Below are 17,844 nucleotides of genomic sequence, written 5' to 3'. Positions count from 1 at the left end.
CCATGCTTAAAAAGAGAATTTTCATATGATAGTTTGCCTAATCTGCTGCAAAAGAACAGGCCAACTGATATATGTTTCAATGTATTTCAGAAAATTTTTTAATGTACTTGCATTAAATTTGTTTGGTTATTTTGCATGCAAAAGGTAGTGGCATTTAAAATGATGGCCATCTTGGCTATAACTTTAAAAATTTATACTGGATATAAAAGGTAGACGCAAAGCCTATATGTGAAGTTGTAAATTTTGGTTCTAGAAATATATCCACACTTATATTTTACTTTTCTTTTAAATGGGTTATGCAACTTTATATACTTTGGATAATAATAAGTTTGGGAACCACTTTTGGTTGCCTTCCCGCCCATGTGTTTTTACTTGATTATTTCTTGTGTTTTTAGTTTATTATTAGTAAGAGTGTTACTAATAATAAACTAAATATGGCCATTACTAAGTGTATTAGTAATGGCCATATGTTCAAGGATGCCTAAGGCTCATGCTGCACCAGCCAAAAAGATAGAAAAAATAGTAAAATAATAATAATAAAATAAAAGGAAAATGGCAACCTATGCGTTTCCCTCCTCCTGTAGGTAACTATCCAGCTAAACTTTGAATTTTCCCAAACTGTCGGCCTCTACCATCCATGTAACTTATTCCAGTAATTTATAACTTGCTGGATAAAATTAAACTTCCTTCAATCCTAAACATCTCCCCCTGTAACTTGAATTTATGACCCCTAGTTCTAGAATCATTTATAACCATGAAAATTTTGTTCTCATTCGTTTTACTTTTGCCTCTCAGAGCCTTAAACATCTCAATCGAGTATCCTGTAAGGTTCCTCGTTTCCAAGCTGTAAAACCCACATATTCAAAGTCTTTTCTCATATGGACACCCTTTTTGCCAATTTCACCAGACGAGTTACCCATCTTTGGACCCTTTGAAGAAGCTCAATGTCTTTTTTTAGGTGAAGTCTCCATACTTGAACACAATATTCCAAGTGTGGTCTAACAATAGCCATATATAATGGGATTATGACATCCTTATCTCTACTAGCAAATGTTTGATAAATCATCGATAGGACACCAAGGGCCTTCCTTGCAACCTGTTTACAATGCTCGGAGAACTTCATGTCTGACCTTATCATAACTCCCAAATCCCTTTCTTCCACTACTGACTTTAGTTCAACTCCACCAAGTGTATAAGTTATTTTGGGGTTACTGTTGCCCAGGTGCAAGACCTTGCATTTTGCTGGATTAAAGCAAAACTACCACTTTTCTGACCATCCCTGAAGTCTATCTAGGTCACTCTGAAGAAGCTCCACTTGGCAGTTTATCTTTACATCACGCCTATCTTTACATCATCTGCAAATTTAGACATCACGCCCTCTATCCCTTCATCAATGTCATTTAAGAAAATCAAAAACAACAGTGGTCCCCTGGAGAACTCCATTTCTTACATTAACCCAATCTCAGGAATAACCATTTATCACAACCCTCTACCTCCTGCCCTGAAGCCATCCTGCTGTGTCCATCTAAGGATTTTCCCAGTGATTCCAACCTGTTCCAACTTATAAAGTAACCACTCGTGTGGGACTGAGTCAAATGCTTTGCTGAAATAAAAATAAATAGTGTTGAAATTATTCCCTGAATCCAGCTCATTAGTGACCCTCTCAGAATAGCTAACTATATTTCTTAAACATGATTTTTCCTTTACAAAACTGTGCTGTGTATCTTTCAGAATTCCATTTCTATCTAAATGATCCTGAATTCCACCCTTGAACATTGTATTGTTTCTCATGGCTTCTTTTAGAAATAAAAGGATATCTAATTTTGGCATTATTTTGGCAGACCTTGTTATTACAAACCTCTTAATTTATAACACAAAAATTTAGCTCCCTTGAACTTTCCAAAGAGATTCTACTGTATAAATAATCTTAAGTTATAATAATGTGAATAATATCATATTAATGCTGATTAATACCATCTAATGTAATACTAATGTAAAATAATTATAATTCATAAGTTTTTCATATTTTGATGAATAACTGTTTTAAAACAAGTTTCAAAAGAAAAACTAATAAATAAGAACTGAATAGTAATTATATTTGAGAGAGAGAGAGGAAGTTTAATATATAAACATTAACCTGAAAGTTATTGCTTCTCTGCAAAATAAATTATATACACTGATGTTTTGAACACCCTGATGCTCAGGTTTGTCTTGTCATTGAAGGGCGTTACAATAAGTTACTTAAAGTGCACAAAAACAAATAAAACTGGCAGTGTTGAAGTTGAAGAAGCACTTCCTTAATCTTAAAGGAAGTGCTTCTTCAGAATAAGTTCTAGGATCAGCACTGATGGAATATAATATTAGCAATCATTAATCAGATGGAAGGTTTCACGATAGTTTAGCAGTTGGCAGTTAATGGATTTCTCATTACTTTAGAAAAAGCAGAAATTCAATGTAATGGATTTGTCACCCTTTTTTTAGGAACTGGATGGATAGGAGCATATTTTCAAGAAGAAGGAGAACTACAAATGGAATAAGACAGTGTAAAAAGGTGACATGGAACAGGAGTAAGCTCAGAAGCAGAGCTCCTGAGCTTACTCCTTTAGCAAAAGACGCTTTGAACTGGTGTAATGTAACAATTGTAGCTGAATCCCGCGGAGAGTGAGGGAGTGTATGTAAACAACTTTAGAAAAATTTTTTTTATTCTTTTGTTAATTTAAGCTCATTCTTCACAATGACATTTTTCAGAGTGCATTGAAGTTGTAGCTACCATAAACTTGTTTTGTTTACACAAAAGTAAATTCTAACAAGTCAGTGTCCTCCTTCAGGGAGCAGGGAACTGCTTGGCTAGAGGCAATAATAGGTGCAATAATCGGACAGCTGTGCCAAGATTTGTATTAAACATACAAAATAACAATATTTATTTCTCATGGGGTGAAAATGAACTTTGTAATACATATTAATCAAATTTTGTAATAAACGAATATATTTACATAGAAAAGCATATCCTTTCGCAGGGGAATGGCCTGTGCTTCATATAAATGAGTACTTTGTATAAACCGAGTTTGTATTAATGAGATTTTACAGTATTTTCAAAAATTACAAGCTATAGAATTTCTAGTCTAATGTCAATGTGTAACTTCTTTCATCTTCTCAATCTTCAACCCATGCATGGTACTAAGTACTATAGGATCTAATACCTTTTATATTTGGGGTTTACATAAAAAAAAAAAACCCTGTTCTGGCAAAGTGAACCTGTGATGTAACTGTTACTGATTTTGCTGTAACTGACATGGGGCGCCTCCGTAGCCAGGTGGGAAGGAGCAGCAGTGTGTAACACACGCTGCTTGATTAGACCGGGGTTCAAGCCCGACACCACCAAATATGGAGGATGCGGAAAGGTCAGGGAATGACCACTGCATATTCCCGGAGCAATATGGCCTTTGTTGCTAATGCTCCTAAAAACCAAATAACAAACAAACGTAACTGACATTGATTACAATAATTCTCAAAACTGATGCCCAATGGAAAGTAGGCAGCAAAGTAAATTACTCTTCTAGTGTATAGTCTGATATATAGAGTTTACTACAGGAATTGACTGGATAAGAGAGCAGTGGATGGCAGTAGGACTCATAGCAGTAATGGCTGGATTAACCCCTTCATGGATTATCCTGAGATATCTCGTTTTTAGTTTTAAACATTATTTGGGACTACACAAAATATCTCGGGATACAATAATACACAAACCAAACAACAATAATACTTCCAAATTTAGGATTGAAATGTATGTTCTCGGGCATTTATCTGGCTAATTTTGCATTAGCCGGATAAATCCTGAGATTTCTCGGGATTTTCTTACGTTTGGCAGCAGCCGACTGGCTTTCATTTTACTTATATTTACTTATTGTACAGCAATGTCAGAACAGTAGCGCACGTTCCTATGTGTCGCCAGTAAGCAAAATAAAATTTCCCGTCCTAAATGCTTAATACCGATAAGCTTTAACCAATTAGAAAACTATATCGAAAAATATTTCAGCGCCCTCTTGAACTGCCACCCCTAAGTGACACTTACCTCGCCTATCCACTTGCGGTGGCTGTGTGTCAGAATGTAGTTAGTTCACGATTATTGCTTGTGGTGGGAGGTTACTGCTTGTGCATTCCACTTGATTTTTTAAATTTATTTATATAATGAATAGTGAAGAATGTTTTTCTGTTCCTTTCTTTTATCTCACGCGCTAATTTATTAAAAAAAATCTGTATAATTTGCAAACTTTTTGGCATACACGAGATAACTCAGGATAGCCCAAATGAGTATAAAAAACACAAAAAACTATACAATGAGTATTCGCATGATGCATACTTTTAATCTGTAAAATAAAAAAAAGTTGATCTGTTATGGCATATTTTCAGGAAAAAAATATCCCAGGAAGGGGTTAGCTGGAGGTAGTTTAGGAACTCACTGGCAACTTTATGTTTGAAGAGATTATTTTCAAAGTTGTGTATAAATATGTAAGGAAAAATACTTAGATAAGTATATTCAAATATGTTATTTTTACGAGCCTGCTACAGTTTTTTCTTTGAAAATTATAATGTATGTATAATGAATTCTTTTGCTTATTTTTATAGGCTCAGGTTCTACAGAATGAACAAAATTATAAGAATCATCTTGCATTCAAGAATAGTTGTGATGATTTGGTATCATGGATGAGACAGTTGAGAGAAAAACTCCCTCCTCTGACTCGGTCTCTTAGTGACCGTTTGAATCTTGAAGCCAGTGTTTCCACCTTAGAGGTAATGACAAATTTCATGGTCATTATGATCAGTTATTTTAAATTAATATTAAATTTTAAATAGTTAAATTATCAAGAAGGAATTACTGAAATGTTAATTATATTTTCAAAGTCTTCAATCCGGTGTAATTTTGCTTTTATAAATTATAAATTTTTTATTTTTTTTTAATGTTTTTTCAGAAAGACATTATGTGTTTGTTCTTAGAAAAGTTATTATAAAGAATACCTGTTTATCATGTTATATATATTTTATGTTTAATTTATTGATGAAGGCTACAATAACTCTGCAAATTACAGTATCATAATGTGTACCCCCGCTTAACAACACCTGAAAAATGATGATCTGACAAAACTCATTTAAGGACATATCAGGAGGTACAGAGGTATTCGGTGCTTCTTTAAGTGTGGGAAGATGGTGTTTCTGCCTTCATTTCTATTTAAGTTCATGGGAGGCTGGCTTGTAAATATTTAATACACTTAAATTTAATATTTAATTATTTAATGTACTCAATAATAATAATGAAGAAATGATAATAAAGGAGGGAGGATTAGCTAACATTCTGACGCCTACATTGACTCGTCCTTTTGGGCTAGAGGAAAAACAAAAGAAGAGGAGAAAAAATGTGTTACACAAGTAGAATTAATGGAATAATTTTTAATTTACGAACTTGTGTGAAAGCCAGGTAAGTGCATCCTGCTGCTGTTAAAATACAATCTGTGAAGTACAGAAATTACCCTTTGGTGGGCCTGATATCAGGCTTGCAAAGTGCAATCCTGACTGACTTATATGAAGTTTACAAGCAAAAATATTTCTCAGTCCTCAAGGGATGATAGCTAGTTATTGTCTGTATTGGACGTTCATTGGCTCTGGTTAAGGGTTTCCAATAGAAGCAGTCTGATCATGGGATCTAGTTGAGGGAGTGAATCCGAGGCTTAAAGTTGAACTGGCGCCAAGCGTGTGTGTGTGTGTGTGTGTGTGTGTGCGTGCGTGTGTGTGTGTGTGTGTGTGTGTGTGTGTGTGTGTGTGTGTGTGTGTGTGTGTGTGTGTGTGTGTGTGTGTGTGTGTGTGTGTGTGTGTGTGTGTGTGTGTACCTGGTGGTAGATGATATTCAGAGTGGATGGTAGAACTTGCCATGGTTGTTGAGGACAGCAAACTTGGCTTATTTTTGAGAGGGAGGGGGGGAGAACTGTCTGACAGGTTCCTTGGGTCTCTATCTGGTGGGTTTCTACTGTTGGTAGCTGTCCTATATTCTCATTCTATGTTGTGTGAAGATGGTTTAGTGACCATAAGGATGGTGTTTTGTTTTATTTCTATTGAATTTCATGGAAGAGCTAGCTTGGCTTCTCCAAACTCCTTTTTTTTTTTATTTTTATGAATGCCTACTATAATCTGTGCGTTGTGGGGTTATGGATTTAGCTGTATGTTGTTCTGCTATGCAGTGGTACCATGTCACCCAACCTAACTCCTGTGTGTTCATGCATTGTAGGACTGCCTGATGTAGTCATACATTGAGTATTTGATCTGGTACATAGATTCCCAAGATCATAAGGATAGGCAGGACCTTAATAAAGTACCCAGCTCCTCATTCCTGGCGAAGAATACTTTGGTTGGCTCCAAGCTACCTTTGGCAATTTGGCAATTTTCTTGCCTATTTCTGGGTGGTAAGGAAAGGTGGAAATCATGACTAAATGGGGCATTACATTATTTAGAAAAGACCTGAGAGAATAATTTTATCTGTGAAATTGAGAGGGGAGGTAGTAGGTTTGGTTATTTAGAATTATTTTTATGATGTTAACAATACACTTAATATTATTAAGTATATTAAATTTATCCATCTGCTTCTTAATATGTAGCTAATAAACTTTTAATATTTCCATATGCATTGGTGTGTATACTCATTTGTAATTATCAAAGTGGTGATGCTTCTAGGTCAGCTATGGGATTATATCAAATAAGAGGTAAGATCTACTACATAAGAAAACCTAATATAGTATTAAAATTAATTGAAAAATAAAAATATACTCTTTTACCACATGTGAGGTTATATAAGGTGTTCAGTGAAATTTAATCACCTTAATATAAGATATTTTAGGAATATTTTTAATTTACTTAAACCTCTCATCAGGCCTCATAAAGTGCTAGTTAAGAGACAAAGGTTCAGGAACAAAGTTCCTGTACCTTATGTATTCTGATAACACAATTACTAATAAGAATACTGGATATGCAATTATTAATAGCTAGGGAGTTCCATTTATTTTAAGTAATGCAATGCCAAGGCCATTCATTGTAGTGAATGGCCTTGGCATTGCAAAAGAGACCAAAAAGATACCAACATCTTGTAGAAAATGTTCCTCAGATGGTCATAAATATCATTAACGTCTGCAGGATCATATTCAATATTAAAAATTTCATTTTTCTAACCAGTTATTTTTTCATTATATTTTAATAGATGAAGAATAATGCATAATTGATTGTAGGTGATATAAGTTTCATATTTTTGTCAGTATAGTTAACCTCTGATGATATATCCTAACCAATTGAGCACAGATTGTTCCTATGAAATTTAACAGTTACTAAACAACATTTTCTTTTAATTATATAGGAACTACTTGCAAAAAAAGCCCAAGGCCAGTTAAAAGTTGATACTATGCTACACTGTGGTGAAATTGTCATAGGGACGAGTTCTGATTCTGGCAAAAAACTTATTTCATCAGATATGGAAACACTTCAGTCAGATTTCAACAAGCTTTTTAATGAAATTAAAGATTTGCAAGAAAAATTAGGTATGGAATATTTATATGCATTCCTTAATTTCTAATAATTTTCTTTTATTACCATTGTTTCATTATTTTTTTTTTTTTTCTTGATAGAAATGTGTTTTCAGGAAGGAAAAAAAAAAAAAAAAGGAAGAAATAATGCTGAAAAACTTAGAATAATTCATGTTGGGATGGGGGGGGGGACATTCTATACCCTCTATCTGAGAGTGGCTAACTACAGTTCCCATTGAAGAGGCCTTTAAGAATACTTCCAGTATCTGATGGGAATATGCATATATTTATACATGTAAGTCACATACTTCACAACCATAAAGTAAAGAGTTTAATTTTAAACAAGCATGCCTTTATTATTATATATCAATGAACTTATCTCCTTCAAAGTAAAATGGGTGATCAAGAAATATTGAAACAAATTAAAAATAAAATATGAAACTTTCTTTTATTGAGCTTCTTGATGGTCATGCTTTTTTAAATGACCATCTTCTAGTTCAGTACTTTTGTTCCTCCAATTTTCTCTCTACCCTTATTTTAATACTTCAGAGAATTTGTTGTTTGAGAGATGATTAAGATACCTTAAGTGACATTTATTAGTTTAGTGTCCAATTGAAAAATGGCGACCTTTTAGTTCACCGCTGAGGTGAGAAAATGAAATTGGTTTCTTTTTTCTTTTTTTCATTTTCAATTTCGTTTGTAAACTTCACTGTAATATTGTCCACACACAATATAGTACAATGTTTTATGAGTGTATTGTGAGCATTTTAAATGCCTGTAGGTGATCAGGCATTTTTTAAGATGATTTAAAATGCTTGCCAGCAGACTTTGGTTATAAAGAGTGCACATTTTGATGTTTTGATTATAGTGGATCTAGGAACTCATTTCCATAAAAAAAATCATAAAATGATTTTTTAACCAGAATAATTTAGTAAGCATTTTTAAGCCAAATGCAGATGTCAGTCCTAACTTACCTTTGTTCAGGAGTGAGGAGTCATGAGACCCAATGTGAAAAAATTCATTTTTCCTAGGTGTTCTTTTAAAATGCTTTGCGTGCTCCCATAACTAATACCCAAGGCCTCTGCAAGTTTTCTGACTATAACTCATCTGTCTTCAGTGGTGATATTTGATGCTCTACCAACAATTATATCAGTTATTGATATTGATAGATGTCCTTGGTTAGGGTCATGTTCTGTATACATTGTATTTCTTCTGTCTTCTGTCTAAAATACAGTGGATTGGGGTGCAACAGATCCATTTTTGCAAAAGTTTTAATTTGTATTGGTGTTTTGCTTAGTATGACAGAATTTTTTATTTGTTTGGGATGGTTGAGCAGGAAAAGACAGAGAGTGGTTATCAATTGACACTGCTCTTCATGGACTAATGTTATTAGTGGAGTCCCATATGGTTCAGTGCTGGGCCCATTGTTGTTGTCTGTATTTATTAATGATATTTATGAGGGTATATCAGGTGTAATGTCTAAGTTTTCAGATGATACAAAGGTTGACAGAGTAGTTAATGACAGTAATGAAGATACTGCTGCAACAAGATCTAGAAAAATTAGGCAGTGGGCTCAGATATGGCTACTGAAGTTTAACATTGACAAATGTAAGGTACTGCATATGGCTAGCAGTAATCCCAGAGTAACGTGTCAACTGTATAGTACTAGAGGCCGTCATAGCCTAGTGGTCAGGTGCGCATGTGTATAAGTACACATGCCTTGAGTGACTGGGGTTCAAGCCCGTGACTGCTGAATACGGTGCTGTTTCTTGTATTCAATCTATCATGCGAACTCCTCTGACTGTTTGGTCGTCCCGGAGTATAAACAGAAAATTTATTTAATTTATTATTTATTTACTACATTGAGAGTAGTGAAAAATGAAAAGGACCTGGGGGTAATTGTGCATTATGACATAAACTTCTCTGATCAGTGCAAACAGGCTGTCAGGACAGCTCATGGGGCTTTGTCAATAATATACAGGAATTTTACTAGCAGAGATAAGGAGATGATTATCCCATTGTATAAAGCAATGGTCCGGCCAAACCTCAAGTACTGCATATAGGTCTGGAGGCCTCATTTTTGGAAGGATGTTCAGCTGCTGGTATGGATACAGAGAAGGGCTATGAGATTGGTGAGGGAGGAAAAGGGTGTTCTTACCAAGAAAGGTGTCACTTCTGCAAATTGCAGCATCTGGAGACTAAGCCCCTACAAGGTGATCTGGTTGAGGTGTTTAAGGCTTTGAAAGACTTGAGCAAACTCAGTGTTGTTGGGCATTCTTTCTCTTGCTCATATTTTTCACATGTGGGGACAAAAATTTGAATTGAGGAAGGATGGTTGCAGAATAGAGGGCAGAAGTTTGCCTTCAACTAACAGGTCATTGATTGCTGCAAAAGCTTCCATTCATTGTTGTGGAATTGGATAGTTTGAATAAATTAAGCAAGAAGAACTAGATAAACTATTGGATGGGATAGGTAAGTGAAATGTTTTTTTTTTTTTTTGCTGATGCTGTATAAGCTTGATTTTTTTTGCATCATTTGGCTCTTATTAATACTAAATTTGGTTCCTATCTGCTCTCTCATGTGAAGCTGTGGAAGAGCTCTTGACAGTCAAGTCTAAATAGCTATGCCACTATTGTAAACAAAACTGTTGGAATGGTTGCAGAGAAGAGCATTTAGATTAGTGAGGGGAACAAAAGGATGTCTTATCAAGAAAGGCCTCCAGTTCTGCATATTGCAACATCTGGACACTAGACATCTGTGAGTAGATCTGATTGAGGTGTTTAAAGTTTTGAATGGACTTAGTAAGCTCAGTGCCGATGGCATTCTTCCAGTTGCTCAGACTTTACTACACCAGATGGAAGTTTGTTCGAACAAAATTCCATATGGTGTTAAAGAAGTGGGTAGTTTGAATAAATTCAAGGAAAAATCTGCACTAATGACAAGTCTCTCACATTAGACACCAAGAGTAAAATCATTAAATTGAGTGGTGATAGTGTATCAAACAGTGAGATAGGTTGTAAGCTAAGCTTACCTCGCACTACAGTTATTGTTGTTCTTAAAAACAAAGAGAAAATTTTAAGTGAAGTGCTACTCCAGTCAGTACAACAATAATTCGTAAACATGACAATATTATTATTGTTGATATGGAAAAACTTTTAATGGTGTGGATAGATGATCAGACTAGCCAGCATGTTCCCTTAAGCCAAGTGATTGTCCAGAATAAGGCCCTAAGTCTCTTTGCTGAAATGAAACCCAGGCGAGGAGAGGAGAGGACAGGAGAGGCAGCTAAAAGGATGCGGAATTTGCTGCCAGTAGAGGCTGGTTTAATTGATTTAAGCATAGGAGAAACCTCCATAACATTAAAGCTTCAAGGAGAAGCAGCCAGTGCAGATACAGAAGCTGCAGCTAATTTTTCTGATGAGTTAGCCAAGATCATTCATGAGGAAATTATTCTGAAATGAAGATTTTTAATGTTGAGGAAACCTGCCTCTACTGGAAAAAAATGCCTTCAAGGATATTCATAGCAAAGGAAGAGAAGTCAATGAAAGAATTTAAAGTAGCAAAAGATAGGCTAACCCTTTTGTTAGATTCCAATGCTGCAGGTGATTTTAAATTGAAGTCTATGCTAATTTATCATTCAGAAAATCCAAGAGCTTTAAAGAATTATGCAAAATATAGTCTTCCTGTTTATTGGTAATCAAATTCAAAAGCATGGGTTACTGCATCACTTTTTGAAAAGTGGTTTTTGAATTACTTTGTGCCTGCAGTTAAGGAATACTGTACAGAAAATAAAATTCCCTTCAAAATTTTACTTCTTTTGGACAATGCACGTGGCAACCTTAAATCAAGAAAGGCCTCCAGTTCTGCATATTGCAACATCTGTCTAGTGTCCAGATGTTGCAATATGCAACATCTGGACACTAGACATCTGTGAGTAGATCTGATTGAGGTGTTTAAAGTTTTGAACCTTAACCCAAACGTTCAAGTAATTTTCCTTCCTGCAAATACTACATCATTGCTTCAACCAATGGACCAAGGTGTTATTGCTGCATTTAAATCATATTAACTAAGGAAAACATTTGCTAAGGCTGTAGCTGCAATACACAGGGAACCTGAAAGTACACCTAGAGATAATGTAGTAAAAGAATTATGGAAAGGCTTCAAGATCTTGGATGGCATCAAGACTGTTAGGGATGCACGGGAAGATGTGAAACAGTCAACACTTAAAGGAATTTGGAAGAAGTTGTGTCCCCAATTTACTACTGATTATTTGGAAGAATTTGAAAATCATGTTGAGGAGGCTACTACAAATATTTGGCAAGGTTAGAGCTAGAAGTGGAGCCTGAAGATGTTACTAAACTTCTTGGGTCACACTCAGAACCATAAGTGATGAAGATCTTCTCGAACTTGAAGAGCTTAGGAGGAATGAAGAGGATTCTTATAGGATGTATCGAATCCCATTCCTGAGAGTGAAAAAAGGTAGTGATCCACTTTCAACAATTTCCGCTTTACGACAAAGGCCCAGAACCAAACCTGTCATAACTGCGGGATACACCTATATTCAGTTTCTCAGAAGTGGAGGACAGCAATTCTGGTTATTCTTTTTAAAATACTTTCAAAAAATGCATTCTTACTCACCATTATATTAATATTTTTCCTTTTACATATTATTCTAATAAGTAAAATAGTAGTATAGAAATTATTAGTCCCTGCCAATGTTTTATCAGTGTTTCATCCTTTCTAAACCTTAGCCATAATTATTTAATTTTAAAAGTATAAATAAAGTAATAATTGTTATCAACTCATCTTTGCTCTCCCTATGTGCAGTTTTAATTAGCATTAGCATTAGTCAAGGCATATGATGCCAGAAAGCAAGTTTATACAGCATCAGCCAAAAAAAAAAAAAAACTTGCCATTTTTTCTCACCCATTCACTCCAAAAGTTTGTCTAGTTCTGCCTTGAATTTATTTAAGCTGTCAACTTCAACAACCGATGGAAGTTTGTTCCAACAATCAACCACCCACTGGCTAAAGGCAAATTTCCGCACATCTATTCTACAACTGCCTTTCCTCAATTTGAATTTATGCCCCCTCAGGTGCATAATCTGAGCAAGAAGAAGAATCATCAGCATTGAGCTTGTTCAAACCATTCAAGGCCTTATACACTTCAATCAGATCAACTCACAGGTGCCTAGTTTCCAGATGCTGAAATTTGCAGAACTTAAGCCTTTCTTGGTAAGAGCAACCCTTTGTTCCACTCACCAATTTCATTGTCTTTCTCTTTACTCGTTCCGGCAACTCTCCATCTTTCCTAAAATGAGGCCTCCAGACTGTATGGAGTACTCAAGATGTGGCCTGACCATTGCCTTATAAAAGGAGATAATCACCTCCTTATCTCTGCTAGCATTAATTAATAATGGTAATGAAATTTATTACTCTTAAGCAGTGTAATGTATAAAATTAAACACATACAGATGATAACTTCTGGATAACATAGGAAAATTCCTCCCCCTGCATTCTTGTACTTAAGGAAGAAAGTGTTTCATCCTTTGCTTTTTATAAATTTAATAATTGACCAATGAGAAATGATGACATGTTCATATAATTCTTTGCTGTTGAATAAAGGCAGATGATTTTGTAGACATTCTGATGAAAGGAAGGTAAGAAATGCATTATATGATAATTTCTTTGGATGATCTCACTTTCTTTCTTTTATATTGTAAACACACATGTGTGCTATTTGTGAACTTTGCATACTAAAAGGTTTCAAATGAATATTTTTTTGAGAATGTTTTTTTTTTGAGAATTGTGATACTCCCAATCATTCTGCAATATCTTCAGTTAAAAGCTATTACTTTAAATGACTGCTGACCATTATTGTTATTATTAATGATTGCACACTATTATATATTCTTACATATTATATATAATATATATATTCTTAGTAATTTGCACACTAGTGATTAAATTGCAATTATTGCAGTTTATCTCTCATAATGTAGAAATTTTATCTTCCCTTTGTTTTAAATAAATAAATAAATAAATTTTCTGTTTATATTTGAGACAACTACACAGTTAGAGGAGTTTACAAGACAGAGGAAATAAAATAAACAGCAACATGCTTAGTAGTGATGCAGGCTAAAACTTAAAAGGGGGAAAAAAAAAAAAAAAAAAATCCTTTTAATCATAATCCTTATGAATAATTTAACTAACTCATTCTGAGAACTGCTTGTAATTTCATGTCAACTCTGAAATTATCCTTTCATTTTAGATAACATATGTATACAACTCCGAGAATTTAAAGATGAGTATGAAAAGGTAGGGGAATGGTTGCAGCTAATGGAAGCAGAAGTAAAAACACAACGTGCAACATTAAAGCCTACATTACAAGAGAAAGAGGCTGTAGCAAAATATTCTAAGGTAGATCTTTTTTTTTTTCTTTTTAGTTACAATTTCTTTTTATAATAGACTCAAAATATGTTCAGATTCTTTAAAATTTTGGTGTTTATGCTGTAAAGATTTTAGCTTATATCTTTTTTTTAAAATTACTGATTTCTAAAAGAATGATAAAATAATTGTATTTGCATGGTGTACAAAAACTCTCATAACTCAAACTATCTTAATTTACAATTTCTTCTAAAGTTAAATTAAAAAGGAGAGGTTATTGATTATGTATGAGTCAATTGTTTTTAATGTAATTTCCAAAGCATATAAACTCTAGCAAGGGCTCATTGCAGCTTTGTGGCTGTGTGTTTTACATCTCTAGGAACATTGTTCACCAAGTCAGTTTGAATGTTTATAAGACGAAAAACCTAGAATAACTCAAATAGGGGACTCCAGCTGACTAACTTCAGTTTCAAGTGAAAATACCTTTATAAAGTTCCTCTAGTCTAATGGAAATTAAAAGAACATCTTTCCAGTTGATTGACAACTGTCAAAGTTATCATATAACCATCATAAGCTACAGCATGATAGCTGGCTTAACCAGTTAAAAAAATGTATTAAAAAAAAGATTTTATGTGAACACATTTAAGGATAGTTAACATATTGCATCACTGACTTGAAACTTTGGACATCAAAGTTGATTCCTTCAAATATACTTTGTTTACTAGATGTTATTGGTCACTCATAAATTTTTTAAGTGTGAGTTTTCCAAGGTTATAAAGTAGACCATCTTAAAAATTAAAATTAATGGATATGTATTAAAACTGAGTGTGCCCACATTTTTTGTAGACCATTTGAAATACAGAATCTACATAGAGGGAAACCACAAATTCTGCTACCCTTCCCCCAGCCAGATTCCAAGTGACTCCACATGACTCTACAACCATACTAAACTAGCTTTTGGGCTCGTAGATTCCTTGGGCTCACAAGGTAACAAACCTGGGTGTGGTGATGCCACCACTGAATCCATGAATTGATAACAAAAAAGACATAGGAGTAATTATGCTGTCTTATATGGTGTCTCTGGATGGTGCAGACTGCTGCTAAGATAACTCATATGATTCTGCCTCTGATGTCCAGGAATTTACCAGTACAGATAAAAAGATAATTATTCCATTGTATCACAGGGTATATGCCAAAAGAGGCCTTTTCCATCATCTGAAAAAAAAAAAAAAAAAGCATACCTACACAGCTACTTAATCTCCAACTGGACCTGACAAGCGACCACAAACAGGAAAAAAGACGAATCTCAGATCACTTGCTGCGCCTCTGGCAAGAATCCTGGAATTCAACCCACAAAGAAGAAATAATAAAGTTCTTCCCCTCAGTCAGCTTCACTTTCCCAAGCTTCCTCCCTGGTACTCACCTGGATTGCAAGAAACCTTTTTATTAACAGGACATGATTCTACCAGCAAAAACTGAACTTTATGGGTCTCAAACCACATCCCTTTTGCCATTGTGGAGATGAGTTCTGGGCCCACATTATGTATGAGTGTCCCACCTATGAAAACCACCAGTTACAACTGTTTACAGTAATCCGAGGAACTCCCTGCAATCAGGAGCAAGATCTACTAAATGACGGAGATAAATATATTGCATTCACTCGATTTGCCCAGGGTGTCTTCACCACAAGGCATGCCAAGCTCACTGCTGTTAGGACAGTCCAGAATACTCCCTACTCCCTGCTAATCCCTTTGAGGGTAGGATAAATGTAAATCTGTGCTACAGAAACAATGCTGCAAACCCTTTATGGGTAGGATTCATGCTGGCACCCAATTTACGGTACAGGATCACTGCTGGCACTCAACTGGATGCTAGATCAATACACAGGGGCACCTGCTCCTGCGACTTTTAATTCCCTTTCCTACTCCTACTTCACTAAATCCATAGTGGACTGTCTTCACAATTAGTCCAACTTTCTTTCACCCCACAGTCTGACCACCTTCTCTTATTCCCTGTGAACTCTCTTCAACATTTTTTTTTTTTTTTTTTTTTTGTGGCCTCTGTCAAGAAGCTCAAGCGACCCTGGCAGAGGCCAGCCAGAGTATGATGGGCAGCCTGGCTCACCTCCCAACGGTGGTGGGCAACTTATGGTCCCATTAGGGGCCCTGTAGCCAAGAAGCCAGATAAACAACAGAACCCAACACAATACTATACCTATACAACATGCCACACACATTTCTGGCATTTACAGAGTCCTGTATGCTTCACAAGAGTACAAATGGTGCAGTTGTGGGCAACCACAGGTGGCACCTTACCCTAAACACTGTGCCACTGTGTATCAAGCAGTGGTTAGATTTTATGTTGAGTATTGAATACTATTATTATTATTATTATTATTATTATTAGCTATATAGTGCAAGGAAGCCTGAAGCTTATGCTGCACCAGCCAAAAAAAAAATTTTTTGAATTACCCTGAGAGAGAGAGAAGGGAATCACCAAGAAAGAGAAGAAGGATGATATCCAGCTCAGGACCCTGGGTGTGCCAAGCCCATACTCACCAGATGTGAGCCCCTGGTTACAAGCTTGAAAACCTCATTATAGGAAGGATTTGGACCTGCTGAGGTGAGCAACAAGATTATGAGCACAGCATGGCAGGGGTGAGAATGCTTATAGAAAGAGACAAGTTCTGTAAGTTACTATTTGTAAATGAGGAAGTTGCATGGCAAAGTATTTCAGGCTTGGAAAGTGTATGACTAACTAAATAATAAGAACACCGTTACTCTTTCTCTGATGACATTCAATTTTAGGTGCATAAATTTAATCTCAGAAATTTAATCATTATTAACCCTGCATTGGTGATATCTCAATTGTTACAAACATGATGGAAAAATTATGGTTTTTTAATGGAAAAAAGACCTTTTTTCTATTCCTCTGATCAAGACATGGTCAAAAAGCCACATCAGCTTCAGGAAGGAAAGTCTGTTTTTTAAAATTTATGTTAAACTTGTTTTAATTGTTTTTTTAGTTTTTTAAATTTGTTTTTAATTAATTTTATTACTGTAATCATTTTGTGTTAATTTTATATTCGTTTTAATTGAAGAGTGTCATAAGGAATTGTTCTACATATCATAGTGAAGGAAATTTCTCTTATTCTTCTACAAATATTGAAATACAATGTAGAACATATTGAGCATCAGAGCTCTGTTTTATACTAATAAATAGTTTTAATATTTTTAAAAAAATTGATTGTATTAGATGCTGTTATTCACTTTCACTTTCAAATCTTTTTTCAATTTTTTTTTTCAAATGTGGTGCACCATGAAGCACACAAAGTTTGAATATTACACATGTTGCTGATTCTGTCTATCATGAGTGATTATCACTTTCTGTCTTTCTCTATTTATTATTCAAAAATAATAATCAATCTTTCAAATGAATATTTTAAAAATACATTGTTTATAATAGTTAGAGAGCTGTTAAATAATCATTAGATCATTGGGAAAGTTTTATAAATAACTTGGAACAAATACAATTTTAAGCTTTGTAGAATTAGTAGCAGTCTGTTTCCCATGCTTGTGTTACTTTGAGTTAAAAGTAAAACAAATGTGGTTGGACTGTAGTTGCTGGGTGCACTCGTGCTATAACTCTGGGACAGAAATAAATAAAAATGTAAAACCGTACCAAGTAAAATTTGTCTATATTTAGGAAGGTACAAAAAATCACAGATTTCTTTCTTCAATTTAATTTGGGTTCATTATTTTTGAATTACATCTCACAGTTGCTGCACTGACACTGCAGAATTAAAATCAGGATTAATGGACATGTATTAAGATTGAAGTCCTTCATATTTGTTGCATGCCCTTGGCAGCTTGGAATTCATGAGTAACAAAAAGGACAAT

At 34.8% G+C, this 17,844-nt stretch overlaps 1 protein-coding gene across 3 annotated transcripts in view; it reads left to right on the top strand.

Annotated features, from left to right (window-relative positions):
* Positions 1–17,844, top strand: part of LOC150084856 (muscle-specific protein 300 kDa-like) — a 1,257,473-nt gene that overhangs the window by 319,147 nt on the left and 920,482 nt on the right. For all 3 annotated transcript variants that reach the window (XM_090376651.1, XM_090376652.1, XM_090376650.1), the window contains 3 exons: positions 4,627–4,791; positions 7,394–7,574; positions 13,830–13,978. In XM_090376651.1, coding sequence (XP_090232777.1) covers positions 4,627–4,791; positions 7,394–7,574; positions 13,830–13,978 — 495 coding nt within the window. The remainder of the gene's footprint in view (positions 1–4,626; positions 4,792–7,393; positions 7,575–13,829; positions 13,979–17,844) is intronic.

This window comes from Mastigoproctus giganteus, chromosome 6 (assembly GCF_048544385.1).
Source record: "Mastigoproctus giganteus isolate SK-2022 chromosome 6, ASM4854438v1, whole genome shotgun sequence".
NCBI classification, from domain to species: Eukaryota; Metazoa; Arthropoda; class Arachnida; order Uropygi; family Thelyphonidae; genus Mastigoproctus; species Mastigoproctus giganteus.
The sequence above is the reverse complement of the archived record's forward strand: the minus strand, read 5'-3'. Positions and strand labels throughout refer to the sequence as shown.